The sequence below is a fragment of the Callospermophilus lateralis genome, chromosome 12 (assembly GCF_048772815.1).
Source record: "Callospermophilus lateralis isolate mCalLat2 chromosome 12, mCalLat2.hap1, whole genome shotgun sequence".
Taxonomy (NCBI): Eukaryota; Metazoa; Chordata; class Mammalia; order Rodentia; family Sciuridae; genus Callospermophilus; species Callospermophilus lateralis.
In genome coordinates this window covers 78,035,533-78,058,424 of record NC_135316.1, presented here as the reverse complement: position 1 = coordinate 78,058,424, position 22,892 = coordinate 78,035,533, and the positions used below count along the sequence as shown (strand labels likewise).

Sequence of the window (22,892 nt, the reverse complement as noted above, 5' to 3'; positions counted from 1 at the left end):
AACAAAACAAAAAAGCTGGTGGACAATTTTGTGCCAGCATTTTTTTTTTCTCTTTTCTACATTATGCCAATCACAAAACTAATCCAGACAGAAAAACCTGTCCTCCAGGAGAGGAGAACAGGCAAAGGGGAAGCTATGATTCTTTTTATCCATGCAAATTAGGTGAGTATTTAAAAGCCAGGAGAAGTGGCTCACACCTGTAATTTCAGCAGCTTCTGGGGCTGAAGCAGGAGGATAGCAAGTTCAAAGCCAGCCTCAGCAAAAGCAAGGGGATAAGCAACTCAGTGAGACCCTGTCTCTAAATAAAATACAAAAAAAAAAAAGAGCTGGAAATGTGGCTCAGTGATTGAGTGCCCCTGAGTTCAATCCCTGGTACCGAAAAAAAAAAAAAAAAAAAAAAAGAAAGAAAGAAAGAAAAGAAAAAGAAGGTTAGTATTTAGACTCAGAAAAAATTCTGAGGAAAGCAGGGTGGTTGTCATCCATTGAGTCTAATACAAATTGGTTTGTTTTGAAATTCATAGACTTCTGATATTGTATCAGTTCTATTTTCTTCATTATCTTAAAAAATGATTTTCATGGGTGTGTTCTACCATAGAAATCAATAATTTGGCATATACTAATACTGCCATTTGACCAACAGAAGTTTTCTTCTTAGAGTGAGATATTTCATGTGAAAAGGAGGTGACGAAGTTATTAACCATCTGTAACATAAACTGTCAGGAATTTGGTCCTTCCATATGGAAAATACACTTGCTATCATTATGCAACGGTTGGCTTTGGGACACATTACGTGTGCTGCTCCCAAATATATTTGAGAAAATAACACAAGCAGGAAGGTCACTCTGACCTTAGCTTGCCTTCTCCCCTATAGGTCTTATAAAACTAGGAGGGATTGTGTGAATTGCCCCTTGAAGCAGAAAACAGGATCCTAAGACCTCTGAAACCATGAGCCCCAAATAAACTTTCCTCTTCTATAATTGCTCTGGTCAGATCTTTTAGTCACAGCAGCGTACTAAAACTCAGCCTTTAGCTCTGAAGACAGGGACACAGAAGAATCGGAACAAACTGGCCTTACTAGGTCTCCCCGAATCTATCACCATTCCATTGTGTTTCCATTGTCTAATTACATTTCTCCATGACTACTCACTTCCTCATTAACCTGCATAAAATGTACACAAGTTTACCCTTTTTCATCATGTCTTTATTTCCTTATGAAGCATCTCTTATTGGGCTGGGGATATAGCTCAGTTGGTAGAGTGCTTGCTTTGTATACACAAAGCCCAGGGTTCGATTCCCAGCACTGCCAATAAAATAAAAGGTTCTCTTGTCATGCAAAACTTATTTTAAATAAATTTGTACTTTTTTCTCTTGTTAATCTGCCTTTTGTTTCAGGAGCCTTAGACATGAACATGGGGATGAATGAGGAAAACATACTTACTTTTCCATACAGCAATAAGTATTTTGTGGGTTCTCTAATCTATTAATATTAATTCTAGAAAAATACTCTGAAGGAAATAATTCAATAGAGACAACACTTACAGTCATGAAATGATTCAGTATCATATGTCTTAAAACAATAGAAACTGGAATAGACTAACTGTTCAACCACAAAGGAAAAAGGAAGTCGTTTACATAATAGAGAATTAGAGGCTGCTTTTACTAAGAAGCACTGACTCTTGGGCTTAAAGATGTCTAATGGGTAACTAAAAAGGCAAAAACAAAAACAAACATACCAAAAACTTGGCATCTCAGCCTTCTTCTTCTTCTTCTTCTTCTTTTTTTTTAATGTATCAAGAATTGAATGCGCCAAATCCCCAGCCCCTTTTTTTGTATTTTATTTAGAGACAGGGTCTCACTGAGTTGGCTAGTGCCTTGCTTTTGCTGAGGCTGGCTTTGAACTTACAATCCTCCTGCATCAGCCTCCCCAACCTCTGGGATCACAGGCATGCATCACCACACCCAGCTCTGTCTTCATTTTGTATCTGTCTCCTTTCTACCTTCATCTTTGGGTCAGATTCCTGCTCAGCTATGCAACAGATATATTAACCATTTAAGGAGTGTCTGCCTAAAGACTAGCGATACAAGGATGATTAGTTCTGGTTTCACCTAACTTCTCTTGTGCCACTTCACTAAGATAAAAGCAAGACATCTTCAAGATTCCAGGAACAGAGAACCTTATAAGTGGATCACCCCATGATGGAACCGTCCCCCACAAATAGAGGCAATTACCTGCCAATACAAACTGTAGCTATCCCCCGGAGCAGAAGCAACCATCTCGTCCCACAAGGTATAATGACTTCACCACAGTCTTCAGGACTTCTCAGAACCAGACCTGAATTGATGGTTGGCCAATCAGACCACACTTTGAACAAGGCGGCTTACCTGTGCAAACTTCTTGCCCCACACTCTTGTTTCCGTCCATATTTAAAACTGCAACTCTTGTCAGTACCCCTGGAAGACAGGGCTGAGGACACTGGGTCTCCCCTTGTTCCCCCAGTATGGATACACTGAAAAAATTCCTTCCCTGCCTTTCACCTTTTCCATTTGATTTTTGGAGTGAGTGCCCAGATCTGATCTACTGGAACTCCCTGAAATCAAGATGCCCTCTGGCCTAGGACATCAGTAACAATTAAGTAAGTGTAGGTTTATCAATGAAGTGAAACGTTACCCAACTATTACAAATTAAAATGATGCACAGCATGTAGTACAGTGCAAAATTTTGATAGGTCGCCCAGTAAGAAGACTCTATAGCGAGAGTTGGAAAATACCTAAAGTTTTCTCAATATACAGAAAAGCAAATCGATGAGGTGCCTACTCACCATATCTTTATAGTGGCACCTATTCCTACTGATGGGGAGGGTCTCTGTAGTCTCCCATTGAGCTTTTCTCATCTCTTCTTGTCCCTTTGCTGTACTGTTCCTTTGTTTAACTGCTAAGTGCTCTGTCTACTCCTGAGAAGCCACAGACTCACCTTGTCCAAGACCTGTCTCCATTCTCGCCTCTTTCATAAAGTGGTCTATTACCTCGAACTGAAATTGCTTCGGGTTCCTCTGCCCTCATTGTCATTTCCTTGATTGTTCTGTTTGCTTTGTCTTCTCAGCTAGACTGCGAATTCCACAGTTGTTCTCGGCCCATGAGTAAATACGCGATTTTGAATGAATTGATCAATGAATATTAAACTCTTGAAAGCAGGGCCATTTCTTATCCTTGCATTTACAGTACAAATCATTGTGCTGGACAAACAGTAGATTATCACTAAACAAATGGATAAAAGAGTGTACATATATGGTCACACATGACTACCAGCTGCAATATAGTTTCCTTCTCCATTACTTTTCCACCTTCTGCTTCTAGGAAATATCACATGAGGTTCTTTTTGTAAAAGGAGTGCCATTCATGAAGAGAACTTACCCAGGTCAAACTGGCCAGAAATGTAGCCACAAGTCTGCCGGACTTCCTCACTGTCCCAGCCCAAGGGGTACAGGGCACAGCCAGCACCAATCAACAAGCCTGCAAAGAGATAAGACAAGAGAGCTTTTACCAGTGCACCTCTGCCTCCCTGGGTAAGAGGAACAAAGGATCAATATTTGCAACACGACAAAACCCCGAGCCTACATTTGGAAAGCACCATCCTAAACTCCCTTAAACAATCTGAGGTCAGTTTAATTCTACGGACAATATCAAGTCTGCCTAAAAGAAAAAAAAGAAAAAAGAAAAAAAAAAGCTTGACAGCTCAGTTTGGTTCCAACTTGGCCTTTTAAAAGCATTAAAAGCCTTGCAAATCCTGTTTAGGAAATACAATCCACAGTCCTTTTAATCACTCTTGTAAAAAAACCAACCAATTCCACCATTAATCCATGTAAACAAGTAATTTAAGAGCAAGCAAAATTTCTTAGTAGGTTATCCATCATTCTTTTGATTTATTTATTTATTTTTGTTTCCCATGTGAAAATCAAAATAGAATGTTTCAACCTTGTCAAATATTACCAGGGGCAAAAGAAACAAAGATTTTCATGAACCACTTCAGCATGTTGATTGAACCTCTGAACTGTACTGCCTGTTTTATGCTCCACTGAGAATGACTGAGCATCTACACCTCTCAGAAATACTTCACGAGACAGACACACTGTAATCTGTGTCCTCCTTACAGCAAAAGCCAAAAGGTTTGAGGATTAAACTGAAGAAAGCGATGGCTTGATTCTAATGTAAATTAAGTTATCATGACCGCACACTGCGCTGACAGCTTTCGATTAGTGAGTCTTTAATTTTGCATCAAAACCTAATATGATTTTACAAGAACCTGAATGAGATTTTAACACTCACTATTTGAATCTGTGGGCTCATCTGAAAGTAAGATCTTGTCCTGTCAATCAATGAGCATTCTCATCACCTGTTAGTACCACAAGCTGCTGAGGCAGTAGGACCAAGGCATACTTAGCTGGATGGGTGAGAAAGAGGGTTATCAGGTGCTAAACAGGAGGTACCCATTGGGAAATGCATTAATATGGTAATGTGGAGGAGGAATGGCAGAGCCCTAAATGCATCTAGAAGAGGAAAGCTTCAATATTTATGTACTGAGTCCTTTCTGTCCTTTCTTGTCCCTCTTTTGTCCTGCTTTCACCTCCCAGAGGGTGACTAAGTATAAATAACCTGTTTCCTCACAGGATCTAAGGTCAGGCTGCTTTCCAGCTCCTCCCCAGGCACCATGCTGAGACCTAAGGAGAGACATCCCCCAACTACTGGTGCTCATTTTCCTACCCTGGCATCCTTCCCCTCAGCCTGCCCCTTGGTCCACAGGAAAATGACCATCACATACAGAGCTGCTTCCATCAGAGGGAGTGCCCAGAATCACTGTAACTGCCAATCACAAATCATGTCCTAGGTACAACTGTATAAGGGTGAGTTGTGTTGAAGGTGAAGAACAATCCAGAAAGCAGTATTATATGAGGTTTTGCTGACTAGGCTGTTTTCTTCAGTGGTTTTTTCCCCCCACGAAATAGAATTTACAGTATTCTGAAGACAATTCCTAATTAGTTTTATCCATCAACAGGTAAAGAGGTAATTAATGAGGATGCCAAACTTTGTATAAATTGAATTTTATGCATGTTCAATAAACAATGTGGTACCATTTTCAAGATACTTGGTTCTGAAATTAACAGAAAACACCCATTTTTTGAGATCTTGTATTTTTTTTTCTATTTTAAATTGTTTATTTAAATTTTCCAGCAAATGGATGGATCTGGAGACTATCATGCTATGCAAAGTAAGCCAGTTTCCAAAACCAAAGGTTGAATGTTTTCTCTGATATGTGGAAGGGAAGAATAGAAGTGCTGTAGATTAAACAATGGGGAATGGAGGGAAGGGAGGGGGGTAGGCTAAGGAAAGACAGTGGAATAAATCTGACATAATTTTCCCATGTACATATATGAAAACAACACAATGATTTCCACAATCATGTACATTCATAAGAATGGGGTTCTAACAAGAAAAAGATATAATCCATGTTTGTATAATTATGTCAAAATGAATCCTGCTGTCATGTATAACTAAAAAGAACTAATAAATAAGAAGGTAGCTCAGTGCTCAGTGGTAGAGCACTTGCCTAGCATGCATGAGGCACTGGGTTCTATCCTTAGCACTGCATAAAAATAAACAAAAGAATTCTGTCTATTTATAATTACAAAAAATTAAAAGCAAACAAAAAAAAACAGAGGGTAGTAGAAAGAAGAAAGGTAGAAATAAAACATAGGACAATGAAATGAAACAGAAATAAGACGTTGGCACCCCACAACTATATCATTTAAGTTTTAAAAAAAGTGCTGAGTTATCATTTTATTTTATAAAACATTACAAACATTTACACTTAAATGAGTTTAGATGTCAAAAAACATGTTACTTTTTCCTTAGTCAAATTCTAAATCATGCACTGATACATCATCAGATTATCTTCTTCACACCTTTGATTACATATATCTATGTCCCTCTCACACCCCACTTCTCACAAACCTGAAAGGCCTACAGAAGGATTCCTCTGTTCTGCTTCTTTAAGGACAAAAGTAGAAAGGTATTTGGAATCAGTTGAAAGTAAATATTTAACTGTAAGAAAAAATGAAAAATAGTAACATTTAAGCCATTAATAGTGAAACAAATGATAGTTTGATTTGCTAAGGTTTCTTTTTCCTTTCTTTCTTTTCTTTTTTTGGTATGCCTGAAAAATAGGTGTCATGAAATCACAAACACCTACATTGGTCCAGTTTTATGCTGGCCATTTTTGGACACCGAATAGAAAGGAGCTTATAAACTCCTATATATATAGCAAGTGGGCCAGAGGTTCAGAAAGTGGCAGAAGACATGGCAATTGAGGATCTTTTGTTAAAACACTGGACTATCTTTGTGATGCTATCAAATGTAGATTCAACTGTATAAATTAGGAGTAATTTTATACACAGCAAATTTGTGTTATGTGTATGATTTAAAAAAAACATTTATTTTTTACTTGTAGGTGGACATAATACCTTTATTTTATTTTACCTTGAAAAACATTTATTTATTTATTTTTAGGTGGTACTGAGGATCGAACCCAGTGCCTCACGCATACTAGGCAAGCGCTCTTCCTCTGAGCCACAACCCCAGCCCCTGTGTTGTTTTAAATACCATGAACCATTTTTTAAAATGTTGTTTCATAGAAGGCAACTCGTCATCTGAATTTTTATATTAATATTTATGTAGTCTTTGTTCTGTTCTCTGCTACTGCTTGCTAACAGGAAAAATACCAAAGACTAAAGATTTGGGAAACATTTCTGTGAGATAAGTGTATGTTGCAAACAGCTAATTAGCTGTCACAATTATTTGGGTCTGTAAGTAAATATCAGCAGCACCTCCACTATGTACATTGTTTGCATGGTGAGAGTGCATCTCAGGCTGGCTCTGGGGGCTGAGAAAGGAGGATTGCAAGTTCAAAGCCAGCCTCAGCAATGGCGAGGCGCTAAGCAACTCAGTGAGACCCTGTCTCTACATAAAATACAAAATAAGGCTGGGGATGTGGCTCAGTGGTAGAGTGCCCAAGTTCAATCCCGAGAGTGTGTCTCAGACTGAATGCCACCAAATACGCAACTGATGTTTAATAGGCAGTGAGCATCACAAGCAGTTGGGAAACCAATTTCATAAACTCAGGGAAATCCTGCCTCCCCCAATCACATAGTCACCCTAACAAGTACCTCACGTGAAATTCTTGACACACCATAAACCCAACAAATACCAGAGAGCAGAATCAGGGAAATTCAGTTCCAATCAGGGAACAGTGTCTTCCATGAAATGGAAGAGAAGAGGGGTCAGATGGAGGAAAAATATGGGTTCTCACCTGCTTGCCCAAAGCAGCAGCCTTGAGCTACATGTAGATAGTTAAGTTTAAGTTTATTTAAATAATATAAAACTCAAAATTCCATCCCTCAGTCTAGCCACATTTCAAGTGTTCAATAGCCATACATAGGGTGCTAGTGGGCAACACAAATACACACCATTTTGGTAACCACAGGAGGTTGCATTGGGGAGGGCTGTTGTGAACCTCAGTCATTCTTGGAAAGGATGCTGGGCTTGTCAGATTCTTGTCCTGGGCCTGATATTGCTTGTTAAGAGTCAAGATCTTAGCCAGGCACATTGGCGCATGCCTGTAATCCCAAAGGCTCAGGAGGCTGAGGCAGGAGAATCACGAGTTCAAAGCCAGCCTCAGCAATTTAGCAAGGCCCTAAGAAACTCAGCGAGACCCTGTCTCTAAATAGGGATATAGCTCAGTGCTTAAGTGGCCCTGGGTTCTAATCAATCAATCAATCAATCAAAGTCTCCCTAGTCTTAGCTACTTCCTTTCAAGGTAGGACTAGAGGCTATGAAACTGTTTGGGGAACTCTCCTGCTGGCAGGAGTTTTGTCACATTGTGTCAAGGAGAAGCTGATGTGTGGGACTGAGAAGCTAAAAGGGAAGGATGAACTGTTGTCCCCACTGGTGGCTGCAGCCTGGGGCAGTCTTTCTGCAGACACAGATGGGATATTTTGGGACTGGCTTCCAGACTCCTTCCTCCCCATCACCCGCTGCAGAGCAGAGAATCCACTTCCTGTGATCCCAACACAGCCTGGTTTCCTGAATTCTTCAAAGCAGCTTCTCTGACTTTCACTGTCCTAGATCTTCAAATTCATGGGCTGCATCTCCTCCTATTTGAGTTATCTAGTGCTTTATTTTACTGCTCAAACCTGACTGGTATATTTACTCCACTCCTGTAAGGGCAGAGGGGCCAATATAGATCTTTACATATGATCATATTCCTTGAACATTATTCATAGCCTCGATTAAAAATTATCTCGAATACAATTTATGCTAATTATTAAGTCTCTTGGGCAAGAACAGACAGTGATATTCAAAGGCTCTGCCTTTAATATCCTGTGGTATCCTCTCTGGTTAGGGAATTTAACATGCTAATTAACCTCTCCAGGAGTGCAAATTTCTAAAGAGGACATTTCAATTGTTAACTAACTGCCCTTAGGGTGTGGATTGACATTAACTAGCACTTTATGGTCGGTGCTGAAAGTACTATCTGTAGAGACAATTAAATGTGAAAATGAGAACATCTTTTTAATGAAAGAAATTTGCCACTGTCCAGTTTTAGCAGTGCTAAACCTTAATCTGAGTTGTGGGATCAAGTTTTGAAGGAAGCAGAGTTTGAAAATTCCTGAATTAGATTCCAGTTGGATATTATAGGCTGACATGAGGTTCGCACAACAGTCTAAAATCTAAAGCTATTGCCCAAATGGTATCTTGGTGATCCATGAGGTTTGAATAGATCTAGTGGTCTAATTTGCCCCTGGGCAATAAGTAGCTCAATTAGAATCTCTAGCTCACAAAATTTAATAGTATTTACAGGGATTTTCTTTATTAGATTTATAAACCTTGTGGTTACCGCATGAGCTTAATTTTAACCAAGTTCCTTTGACACTGCCATAAAACACATCATGAGAAAAGCCACATTATCACACTTCTTAAAACTGTGCATTTGGAAGTGGAAGTGAGAAAAGGCGCTGTGAAAAGAGACAAGAGCCTGAGGAAGGTGCTGCAGGAGGCGTGAGATCATTTGCAGCTACAGGCTCACTCGCAATTAAGCAGCAACCTTCCCCCCACCCCAATCCTAAAAAAATGCAACTTTGAAGGGGTCGTGAGCAAATCACAAATTGTAAATCAGCTCAATCTTTGGTGGGCACCCAGCACCACCACTGAAAACAGCTACCCAGAGGGGAGGCAGCAGACCATTTTGCAAGAGATCTTCGGACTGCAGAGAGATGCTGCCAGAAAGAAAGAAAGAAAACCAACAGATGACTCAATAATTCAAAATATTTAATAATGCATTGATGATGAGGCCATTTCATCCTGAGTACCCAGGGGTTTGGGGCTCACTCTGTTCAAGAGCTCAGTCAGCGGGATGACATTTAAGGAGAAGCCAATGTTAATAGAAAAGAGACAGCACAGATACATGCAAAGAGGTGGGCACTTGAGTGAGTAATGACACTGTGGTAGAAAAAGAAGTCTACGCTTTAGTCCAAATGAGCTCCTGGGCCCAGACCTTAGCCCGGATGCACTCTCTTTGTCCACAAACCACCTGCAGGAGAGTTTCTAGTGGTTCTCATAGTTTTCACAAAATGCTAGAAATATCTGCCATGATCCTAATTATGTTTTTAGAACTTGAGTGTGAAGCCTGAAGTGTGTGAAGAGCTCAGTGGCCCAGGATCCAACGTGGGGCTGGGAATTTTCCCTTCCGTAAAACTCTTTCTATTCAAAGGCAGCACTTAACACTCAGGCAGCGGAATATTAACATGACAATTCGGCTCCTGCCAAGAAGGCAAAACGAATCTCTAGTCAGCCAGGGCCAATTACTCTCCACAGGTGGGAAGAATGGCGTCCTCAGGGCCGACTCATAAAGCCTGATTTTTTCCAGGCTACTTTTGAAAGTTTTTGTGATCTCACTTTTTTCCCCCCCAGGACTATCGCTCCATTCTTTTTCCACACTTTATTATGTTTTTTTTTTTTTTTATAGCGTGACTTTTTCCACCCACTGCCCCTCAGTGGTCACTCCCGTGTTTCCCATCAATTCATCTTTTATGTTTTTTTGGATACTTTTATCCGTCCTCTTGTTCCTTTATCTTCCTTTCTGTGGCAAGCACCGAGGGAAATCGTTTTCTTTACTGTTCTCAGGAAAGCTGCTCAATCTTGTAGCCTGTTATCTGGACTTCCCTTTGGAAGGGGTTGGCACGTTTCCATCTCCAAGTCTCCATATGCTAATTTATGGACGTGATATCCCTCCATTTCCATCTCAGATAAGGGCCCTTTTGACAAAATGTAATAACAAAATAAAATCCGTTGTGGAGAGGGAACAACAGCATTATATTGTAACTATTATAACTCTTCAGACCCTGAAAATGCAAGCAGAACTATGTAAATATTCTACTTGGAGGCTCAGTGTGGCTCTAGTAAACTGTATCTCTTTTCCAAGAATTTTCTGGAAACTGAGGCACAAAGACTATCAAAGGCTTGGCCAAAAATACAGTCCAGATTAAACCCAGGACTCCTGGATCCCTGTTCAAGGATCTTTTCCACCTACCATGGGCCCAATGCTTGGCCAGAAGTCTATTCCAGGGTCACATACTCACCATCCACAACCTGAGGTCAAGGAGGGACATGTTGGCTTTGGCAAGCATCACATTTTACTCTTCATTTCTTTAAACCCTGATGTCTCATGTGTCTTGAATAACTGAGGTCCCGGGGCTGAGCTCACATGCAACTAACTGGCTAGAACCATCCTGTTAAGCTGCTCTAGCCCAGGCCAATCTCAAAGGCACTTCTAATTGGGGATCCCTGACTTACTGCACCTACTGCTGCTGGCTCTTTGCATATGTCTTAAACTTTTTCGGATTCCTTCTCTCTGACTGAGATGCTCTCTCCTTCCTTACCCTAGTAAGGAAGCTCTTTCCTTCCTTGCCCAGAATCCACTGTCAACATATTAAATGAAACTTCACTACATAGCCTTGCCTGGGCACCACAGAAGCAGCAAGCTACAGGTTTCACTCCTCTCTGAGCTCCTAGGGTGACACACTCTATGATTTATTTGAGGATTACCATTTTGCACTGCAGTTATTTATGTAAGTATTACATCTCCTGGGAGACCAGAAACTCTACTGTACTGATCTGAATCCAACTCACTCATTCATAAAATTTGTTAAATATTAAGAAATAGTAATATTTATTTGATATTTACAAAAGCCTCATAAAACATGTAATAGTTATTATATATAATTATATATGTATAAATAATTGTTTAATAAATATAAACAGTTATTATATATTTATATTTATATACTATCCCAACTCTGGGCCTTCTATGGTCCTCATGGGTACTGAACCCTGCATATAAATGGAAGAGGAGGAATGCAGAGGAAGATAAGCACAGATTTCAAGTTACCATTTCTTGGAAGAATGACTCTGCTTCGGCCATGGGGAACACTCTTACTGTTGCCTGTGATTAAAGACAAGGGGTAGGTTTTTGGATCCTGCAAATTGCCTGCTCCCTGGGTGCTGGTGTGATCTCTAACACATAAAGAGTTTCTGTTCACAGAGAGCACCCACCTTCAGGCATTAAGATGAGCAATGAGCTTTTTATCATCAGACGTTTATCTCAGCACTAAAATAGACAATGGGAATATGGTAATTTTTTAACCATGGGAAATATTTTATAAAATCACAGTGACTGAGACTATTTCTGAGTTTGAAAAGATTTTGAAGAAGACTGTATAATTTGTGTTTTCTTGAGATTTTTTTTCCCCTAAATATCTCATTGATTCCCATCTCTTTTCTTTTTCTAGCTCATGTGAAAGAAGACATCAAAGACAGATACAGTGGGTTGGGTACCAGAATATCTGTTCCTTAGCTCAGAGCAGAAATTCACAAGCTAATTTCAGCCATGAGTGACTTGTCATCTTTTCTCTTTCTAGGGTCCCATTGCTAGGGGAAAAAAATAATAATGATAAGTTGTTTCAAACGATGAAACTTTGGGGGAGATTTTGCAAAGGGTATGTGAAAGTTTTCTGGAAAATGCCATCTGACTTAAAGCAAAATCTTTCTAATCTCAGGAGTTAAGAGCATCTCAGGCCCACCAATTCACTTCTCCATGACTTGGTTTTCCTGATCTGTAAAACAGGAACAACACTGGCCTCTTGGAGCTGAGATGGGTTTTGTAAAGAGGCAGAGATGGTTCTTCCAGCCGGTCTTCATTGTTAAACTGTAGATCTGTGCTGCAGATAGGAAAAGGTGGTGGATTTGGTTCATGCCAATGTGTTTTTGTACACACTGACCTAATATTGACCGAGTCCTTTTCTCTCAGAGAATAGCCTCTTCTGAGAGGGACTGCAAGGAGGCCCCCAGCAAGAGCATCCTAGCCATGAGCAATGAACATGGCCCAGCCATCACATCCGCCATGTACACCCCATTGAGTGCTAGTGGAACAGCCATAGGTGGTGACCTCGCACTTGAGGGAGGATTAGTCCACCACTACCATGATGAGAAGGCTTTTGCCTGTTCCTTTTTGCTTGTTGTTTGATTTTTAACTTTAAAGGCATCTTTAGCTTTTTCTGTGAGGCGGGTAGAGTCAGAACTAGCCGCAGTCTGGCTGGGCACAAAATAACCGAGCCGCCACAAAGCCTTGTAGGTTCAAACAGCAACTCTTTATTCCCGAACTCTCACCGGCACTCTACACACACTTCCCGGGAACACACTCCCTCCACCGGGCTCTGGCTCCGTGCGCCAATTCGCCAATTCTCTCGGAACTCCATGGGAACTCCAAAGTAGCGGGGCGCCCGAGGCAGCAGGATCCGCCCTAATCCCGGAGCCGCCCTATTCCCAGAGCAGGATCACCTTTCAACCATTCCCTCTAGCAAAATGCCAGGCGTCATTCGACTAAACTGTGGCTCTCAACAAGAACTGATGTCCCACTTATGGATGAAGAAATAGAGTCACAGACAGGTTGGGTGATCTAACTGCCGTTCATCACATGGGTCATGAACTCGGGGTGCTTGACTCCTATTACAGGAATAGGAACTTGGTTTCACTGCCTTCACTCAGGCTGCTGGAAAGGAAGCTAACGGGCTGAGCACTGCGGCCACACCTCTGAGACGGAAGAAATATTAGTTTCTTATGATGTCTCATACCAGGAGAAAAATAAAGATTCATTTCCCAACTTTCCAGAAAGCCTTGGTCCAGTACAGAGTTGCTAGACTGATATGCACAAGAAACAGCCAGGGCCTTGTTAAAATGGAGATTCTGGTTTCTAATTCCCATCAGGGCTGATCTCCCGAGTTTCAAACCAGCTCCCGACGAGGGCCACACTGCTGCCCAGGACCACGCTTGCTGCAGCGAGGGTCTAGTGAAATAATAGCTCAGGCTTTGAAGTCCCTCATGGCAGGTTTCAATTGTGATACCAACTCAGTTGATGGGTGACCTTGAGCAGCATGGCTCTGACTCCTCTGAGCTCAGGTTTTCGTCTATAAAATACACCTAATGGTTCCCATCTCTCTAGCATGGTGCCTGTATTTTTAGCATTGTTATTAGAAATAAATGAAAGGCTGAATAAAAGTACCTGGTTCAGAGCTTGCCATATATTAGGGACTCAGTATAAAGTAGCTGTTTGTGTGGATATTAATAATGATCTTGCTGCTTGTCTTAGAATTGCAAACATTACATTCCCTTACACCTGCTGATTTCAGATTCTTCATTAGGAGCTCCAGGTGTTCATGATTTTAAAGTAAAGACCTACACAAAAACATTACCTAATCCAAAGCAGAGTCTCTGTCTTATTGCTTGCTTGTGTCTTCACAATTAATATATTTTCTGGAACTGTCCACAGCTCTACAACTAAGAACTAATACATTCACTTTTTTTTTCCCTTCTAACATGATATTATAAAAAAATTTACATTTACAGAAAAGTTGGAATAAATTTATAATGAACACAAAGACACCCACCATATAGATTTTATGATTAACAAGTTTTGAAAATTTTTTTATCATCTACCTACCTAGTTTTTTCACATTCCTTTATGGGTCCAAAACTCCATCTTTTTGGAGGGGGATGTGGATGCTTGTCATAGAAGGTTTCAACCTCATGTATATAAAGTTTCCTGTCCCCATTGATGCATTATCTTTTTTCCTTCATTTGGCCCAGGAAAGACCATATTGCAGATCATATGCAGACTTATGACACCAACACAGAAGTCAGAATCCCAGAGCCGTAAGTGATACAAGAATGCTGAACTGGGGCACATCAATTTGAAAAGTGATTTCTATATAACTCTAGAGCGACGGATATTTCTAATCATTTTGTATTTCTCAAACAACTATCCAACAACCTAAAATAGGACCAGCTTGCTCCAGCTCTATCCCAGAAATACCAAACAAAACTTTGACAAAACAAAAACAAAAGCAAAATCTCAACTCTAAGATACACTGAGCACCTGGAACCCCATTCCAGCTCTGCTTTGAAAATACAATGCTAATACCAAACCAGACTCCATTCGGTGCATACTGGTGAACTGTGGTTACCTGAATTCAGATGAATATTCTAGAGGCACACTGTCCAGAACAAGAGCTTTGGAATCAAGAGTCCCGTGTTGGAATACTGGGTCTGCTACTACACACTGGCAGAGCAAATATCAACTTGAGCCCCAACAGTTTATTCCACAAAATGGATATACCAGTGCTTCTTACAGAGTTGTTGAGATACTGGAGAAACTGTGTTTAAAGTTGCAATGCCATGAAAAGCACACAGAAGTAGTTTCTCATATGAAATGACAGGGAAGGGGAGGGAACACTCTAAAAATCTATTTTTATTTTATGTAACAGTTGCTTTACGAAAAGGAAATACTCCCGCATCAGGGTGCACTGTTTTGTGGGACAGGCTGCAGAACATATGCAGATGATACCGGGAACCTCAAACCATGATACTGGGAACCTCAAACCTCACACAACACAACTCAGCATCATGAAGCAGAATGCTACCCGAAGCCACCACCCAGCATTCCCCTGACATCACCATGGACCATGGCTTTGATTCCTGATCAAGCGCTGCTAACTCAGTTTCCTTCCCTGAGAGGGTATACAGGGTTTGCTCAGGGTGTGGGAAATAACACCCTTCTATGCCCCATGCACTCCTTGTGTAATCTTCCCAGAGGCCCTGGCTGAGGTGACACCAGGAACGCTGGTGATAGGCAGTATGTAGACACAGTGGCTGGAGCACAGGCTCCTGCTGTCCTCTGCCTCTTGCAGAAAGTGGAGTCGGTTTGGGGGTTCTGTCCTGTTGGAATGGAGACATTGACTAACCCCAGCTGCCCCAGTGCTGTGCAGATCATGTGGGCGGCTACTGTCTTGCTAATACCTAGTGGATCCTTCCTCTGGGAAGGGGCTGGCTGGTGGGAACTAGTGGGCTGTGACCAAATTTTCTTTGAAGAAAGGAGAACCAGGAATGTGGTTTGGGGAGAAGGGAAGCAGGGGTTGAACCTGTCCATGGGGTTGTGAGAAACATTAATTTGTACGTTTACCACCAAAATGAGTGAAGAAAGGGCATGGTTAAGAGTTTTTTATTATTATTATTTGTCGTTTCTGGTTATACCTGACAGTAGAGTGTATTTTGACATGTCATATGTACATGGAGTGAAACTCCCCATTCTTGTAGCTGTACATGATGTGGAATTACATTTGTCATGTATTCATATGAACATAGGAAAATTATGTCCAATTCATTCTATTGTCTTTCCCATTCCCATCCCCTCTCCCATCTTCCATCTTCTCAACCCCACCTCCAATCTGTTAAACTTCCACTCCCCCCACCCCTCCCAACCTATTGTGAGTCAGCATCTGCATATCAGAGAGAACATTCATTCTGCCTTTGTTTTGGGAGGATTGGCTTATTTCACTTAGCATGATAGTCTCCCAGTTCTATCCATTTATGGGCAAATGCCATAATTTCATTCTTCTTTACAGCTAAGTAATATTCCGTTGTGTACATGAACCACATTTTCTTTATCCATTCATCTATTGAAGGGCACGTAGGTTGGTTCCATAGCTTAGCTATTGTGAATTGAACTGCTAATGTGATTTGGCTTTGCTGGAGCGCCAGTGTGCTGTGGCCTTTTCCCGATCCACCCACGCGGCGTTCTGCTGGTTCCTTCCCGGAACTCTAGCGCAAGCGCCTCCCCGGAATTCCCTCCTACTGCACTTTCCCAACCAATGGGAACTCTCCAGGAGTCCCGCAGCAGGAGTCCGGTATCCATATGAATGTAATTTTTAACATAATCATATCATCTCAATGGCTAGCTGGCATCACCTTTCAATCAAAAATGCCATGCATCATATTAATTGGCTGTGGCTCCCAGCATCTCCCCCCTTCTGTTTAATTAAGAAACAAGTAATGTGGCTAGGGACCGTGCCTGTTAGGTTTGTCCAATTCAACATATGGTTCTTACCCGTCATTGGAAAACTGACCTTTAGGCGTCAGCCTCCTGTCTTAGGTTGATACCATTGCAATTGGATCATACCCGTCACTGACTACCGGTCCAGCAAATAGCCATAATTGTGGATAGGCCTATGCACCAGTGGGGGGGTGAGGTTCTTTGCCTCACCTCTGTTGGCCCCCAGATTTGGCCTTGGTGCCAGTGGGGGGGTGAGGTTCTTTGCCTCACCTCTGTTGGCCCCCAAAATTAGACCATCACTAGTAGAAGGGAGGAGGATACAGAAATGCCACAACACCACATCAATTGACGACTCCTAGGGAAAATTGCATCACTGGTGACACATCAGCAAAGATACGCCAGCATTACCATAATTTGTTGTATCAACAGATAGATCACAGTGCATACAAGTGATACATAGTCCAGGCAAGTTTTGTAAGCAGTTCAAAGTGGAGGAATCTATCAATATGTCCATTTCCTCCCAAGATCATTGATATATCAGTTTATACAGTTTGTTGTGATAATTATCGAAGAAGTTGTAGTTTGGTTTCATCTTTGTCTTCACCGGCACTGGGATGAAAAATAAGAATTCTGACAATGATGTTAAAGAGAAAAAGAAAAAAAATGTAACATTTTAACAGGTACTAAGAAAACATTTTTTTTTTTTTTTTTTTTTTTTTTTTTAGAACAATTTACATTATCTTGAACAGAATTATTAAATATAATGAAAAGGAAAGATGAAAATAAACAAACAGATTTGTTAACCTGCTTATTTGTACACATATTAAAATAATTTTTAACAGCTGTTTACCCAATTTAAATTAAACCATTAAAATTACGTGAATAATAAAAAGTACTTGGATCCATTTTTTTTTTTTTTTTTTTTGAGCACTCCTCATATATGATCTATGGACATACGCACATATAGACACATAACACAAAACAGAAGTGTGCACATATAACATACAACACATAAGACAATAGTAAAGGCCTTGTAGTTTCACCTAGGTGAAATCTCCATTGCAATGTTAAAAACTCTACAGTCAAAAAATAAAACTGATCAGAAAAACATCAACCTAGGTCTGTATGAGCTCAAAAATAAAATAGAACCTTATGATATGGAAAAATGCAATAATAAAATAGATATTGAAAAAAGCATCCTGGTTAATCAGTCGCAGATGTAAGAATGGCCAAGCTGGAGTTCTGGATATCAGCTGTTATGGATTTGAGTCAAATTATCTTCTTTTTGATCTGTAGAAATCGTTTTAGTTAGTCTTTCTGGAATCCAAATCGGCTGCTGTTCTCCCTGTGGAAACACGCAAACAGAGCCCCGACTCCAGACAATTACTGGGTCAGGACCTTTCCATTGTCCTGTTAGAATATCTTTCCAAAGAACTTTAGGCTTATGTACATTGATGTGGCTTCATCACTGTACTATGCTGATTTTAAGTCCTCTGGGTATAAATGAAGGAGTGGGATAACTGGATCAAATGGTGGTTCCATTCAAAGTTTTCTGCTTTCTAGAATGCCTGCAACAATATGCAGTCCCACCTGCAATGTATGAGTGTACCTTTTTCCCCACCTCCTTGCCAATATTTATTCTTACTTGTATTCTTGATAATTGCCATTCTAGTTAGAGTGAGATGAAATATCGGTGTACTTTTAATTTGCATTTCTCTAACTGCTAGTGATGTTAGACATTTTTTTCATATATTTGTTGACCATTCATATTTCTTCTTCTGTAAAGTATCTATTCAGTTCCTTTACCATTTATTGATTGAGTTATTTAGTTTTTTGGTGTTAAGTTTTTTGAATTCTTTGTATATCCTGGAGATTAATGCTCTGAGCTGTAGGTGGCAAAGATTTTTCTCCCATTCTGTAGGCTTTCTCTTCATGTTCTTGATTGCTTCTTTTGCTATGAAGACGCTTTTTAGTTTTATAATATCCCATTTATTGATTCTTGATTTTACTTCTTGCACTTTAAGAGTCTTGTTGAGGAAGTCAGTTCCTAAGCCAACTTGATGAAGTGTTGGGCCTGCTTTTTCTTTAAACGATTTCCAGATCTCACAGCACATCCAGTTCTCGCAGCACATCGTCAGAATTTAACAAATGAGGTCTTGAATTGGGGTCCTGTGGTACAAGAAGGACAGTCAGAGTTGGAGCCAGAGGGCCTTGTTGTGGGTGGCTTTAGTCAAGTCACTTGCTTTGTGCTTTGGCACTGACTTGGGGCCAGTATGAATGAAGCCACCTGCACGTCTCGGAGATAGTGTGACATCAAGCAAAATACAAAGCCACCCAAACCCTGCTAGGTGCTGTGGTATCTGGTAGCTTATCACAGTCACACAGGAGAGGGGAGACTGCTATGTAGAGAACCATTCAGGATAGAGTCACAGAGAGGGCTGGCTTCAGAAGACAGTATCTCCCTTTCTGGTTTCAAGAAATTCTGAAGAGAGTAGAGAACTCAGGTACAGAAATCTTCTAAAGGGATGATAAGTTCCCTGGGAATGTTTGAGTTTCTCTGGATAGGTAAACTCTATTTTAGAAAGCTGTTTCAGCTCTAACATAATATTGATAAGGAAGAGGAAAAACTCTCTCCCACCAAAACCCTGGACCAACACATCAAGTGCCCACGGATGTGCAGATTCCTTGCTCCCAAATGCTCTTCATATTCACATCTTTCTAAGGTCCATAACTGAGTTAATCAGAACCCACAACAACATTGCAGTAGGACACCAGGTATATTTATAAGAAGTAGTAAAATCTTCACCTGATGAAATGAACAGTGAGCAACTTCCTACCAGATGAGCAAAGATGAGGATTCTGTGAAGTCTGTAACTTGCCACAGCCACTTGAAGTTTTCAAGGGAGGAGAGTATTTAAAAATACTTTTAAAAATGGAATGATGAAAATCCTATGCAATACTGAAAACAAGCATATCATATTTGACGTGACATTTTTTTCTTTTTTAAGTTCTGTATATTCTGATGGCAGCCACTATGTATTTCCAGCTTGCAAACAAGAAAATTAAATCATGAAGTTACGTGGATTATGATCTTGATAAATACCATGGCAGAGGCTCGCCTTGCCTCCAGGTCTTTCCTACTCGTTTTGTTGCCTGATTGAGACATGTTTGCAAGGTGATTAAGGGCACAGCCTTTAGAAGTAGGGTCACTGCTAAACAGAGTTTGGACTGCGCTCCTGTGCTCGGTGGTAACAGACCAGACCCAAATGGAGTTGTTCATGCTAAAGCTCCACAGCCCCCAGCCGAAACTAACTTGTTATCTGATATTCAAGAAACCAGAAGAGAGAAATAAGAGCCAAATCCTCAAATAGCCCGTTTCAGCCAGAATGATACGGAAGCCCCCTTTGCTTTTACCCTTCCCAGAAAGTTATCTGATGTTAACCAGGTTTTCCCCTACTCTTCCTTGTCCCTGTTCCCACTGTGTGCTGTTGCCCAGGGAGCTCTTGCTCTGTGTGGTAGGATGAAGGCTGCCTAGATCCTCGCAAATAAAAGCCATTAAGTCCACAACTAAAATGGTTATAATTTTGTTCTTTGGTACCACATTCCCCTCTGGCTTTGTAATGCTGGGCAACATTATTGCCTTTTTCTTACCACATTTCCTCATCAGTAAAACAGGAATAAAACTCACAACATAGAGATGTAGTAAGGAATAATACACATATGATATATTGCAGATATAATATATACATGCACATATAAATGCATACACATGTGTTTATTTGCAAATACACATACGTAGACTTTACATATAATTATATAACAATTATGTATGAAGCTTATATCATTATTTGGATATACTATGTACATATTTGAATAGACCATAGATGACATTTATAACATATTTCTACTAAGTTTTCAACTTAGGATATATTTTTTTTCATAAAGCATTCTTTTCACCACTACAATTTTAGAAAATATACACATATCATAGGAGTATTGATAGGTACCATCAATATGGTGGTAGAGGTGGCCAACACATTCAAAATTCTTTAAAGATATTTTTTCCTGCATCTACCTTCTGGGACATCGGGAAATAAGAACCTCATCTATTTTCTTCAGGTCTTTTAAAAATACCATCAATTCCACACACAAAAACAGTAAAGCCATCTGGAATAGCTGACAGACAACAATTTGGAAGCAATTTCTTTTAAGACATCTATAATGATTTTCCTTTCTGTTTTCTTTCCCTCGTGAAATGTCAAGGATAACTGAAACTCTTTACTTTTCCATCTGTGGTTTAATGATCAGTCCCAAACAAGTTTTAAAAGTACTCGAGAATTTCCAAGTCAGTTCAATTCTGTTTTTTAACTTTAGCTGAAAGTTTTAACTACCTTATTCTATCTTTAAGTTTTTAACATCTAAAAAATAAAATATTTATTAAAAACATGTATTGAATGACGTTTACCAAATATTTCATAAAGGGGAAGATATTCCATTTAAAATATTGTGATGAGAATTCACAATTAAATTACTCATAATTTTTAAACAGCACATTAAAAAAAAGTAAAATCAAACTGTCAAATGAGTAAATGCTATATCTCACATTGCAGAACTAACAGAAGGTATGATCGAGAATACTCGTTTTTAGCCTAATGAATAATTATCTGAGTATGAGTTTTATACACACAAAAACCTGAACACTGAACACCTAATGTAGACCCAGGGTTCAAATAATGAAATGTATTTAAAAATACTTGAAAAATCGATTTCTACTGTCATGTATATCTAGAAAGAACAAATTTTTTAAAAAAATCAACATTTTTTAAAAATTAAAAAATAAAAAATTTATTTGTAATACACATAAAATAAATATATGAATATAAAGTATATTTTAAAACATGTTATATAGAGGAAACAATACGGATAGATCTCTGCTTCACGAATGGAGCAGGCAAGCTTTGACTCCCCACCCAGCCTGGTGCTTGTCATGTGAAAGAATTAAAAAGAAAACAAACAAAAAAACCTGAAGAAACGGTCCATTTACTCTAGCATTTGAGAGGAAGAAAACGAATGCAGAAACAACCACAATTCAAAGTTGTATCCGTGTCATGTTAGTAAACAAACCAATAATCACTGTAGAAGTCAGTTAATTTCAGGCTGGAAATAAGGTAAGGTGGCCTTTATAGGATGAGGGAGTTCAGTACATGGACACAGTTCTGTGGGGTAAAGGGAACAGGCCCAGAGAGGTGAAGGCATAAAATGAAAATAGAAGGAGGCAGGCATCAAAGAAGTGAAGGAAAGGAAAGAACACAGGATGGGGATGGGGTCAATGACCCTTGCAGAGGGTCGTTAATTCTGGGCCAAGGAAGTTGGCCTGCCTTTAGTAGGCAAAGGGACACTGTATTAGTCTGCTTCAGCGACCATAACAAAACACCACGGACTGGGTGACTCCCACAACAGAAATTAATTTTCTTATGGTTTAGACACTAAAAACCCAGGATCAAAGTATGGGCAGGACTGGTTTCTCCTGAGCCCTCTCTCCTTGGCTTGCTGGTAGCTGCCTTCTCCCTGCCTGCTCACGTGGTCTTTCCTGTGTGTGTCTGAATTTCCTCTTCTATAAAGTCATCAGTAGGATGAGGCTTCAGCCTAATGGCTTCATCTTCTTAATCACTTCTTTAAGGGCCTATCTCCAGACATAGTTACATTCTGAGATATTGGAGGATTAGAACCTTAACATATGAATTTGTGGGATGTGAAATCTGGCTGGTAATAGGCATCCAAAGGTTTGGGGGTTGAATTCCCAAAGGTAAGAATTGAAAGGGCCTCTCAAAGTGAATCTCATCTGGGGCTTCAAAATATTTCTCAACCAGTCCTCTTCTGAAACAGATTTCTCTTATATCTATTTGAAAACTTATTGTGGAATTTTCCATTCTATTCCACAGTTAGTCTGTTTTTAATATATAAAAAATGCTTTCCCCAGAATGTTGGAGTAAAACTGATGCTCCGGTAAGGTATCTGGAGTTTATCCTGTGCCTTCACGAATCCACAGCACATCATCTGTCTCCCTTTAGGTGTATGTGTAGTTTAGTGTTAGAAGGCTGAATCCTAGCTGCAGCTCAGAGAGATTAAGTGGCATGCTCAAAGTCACAGTTAGGCAGGGAAAACCATCAGAAATACAATGAAATCTTTTGCTTCTCATCCAAAACTTTTTCTGCAATATCACATTGTCAGACAAAAGCAAAGTGGCTGATGTTACCTGCATAGGCCACACCACATTCAAAAAGGTTCAGAGGTTACCCAGTACAGTGTGGAAAGAGACACGGACTTCCCCAGTGGGCCCCCACCAACCAGCAGCCAGGCCAGTCACTGGCCCCCTGCAAGGCTGCAAAAAGAACAGCCC

The 22,892-nt window shown here is 40.1% G+C and overlaps 1 protein-coding gene across 1 annotated transcript in view; it reads right to left on the bottom strand.

The window, feature by feature from the left end:
• The window catches only part of Lhfpl6 (LHFPL tetraspan subfamily member 6), a 228,832-nt gene that overhangs the window by 27,290 nt on the left and 178,650 nt on the right, over positions 1–22,892 (bottom strand). Inside the window, exon 3 of the mRNA XM_076872532.1 lies at positions 3,412–3,510. Coding sequence (XP_076728647.1) covers positions 3,412–3,510 — 99 coding nt within the window. The remainder of the gene's footprint in view (positions 1–3,411; positions 3,511–22,892) is intronic.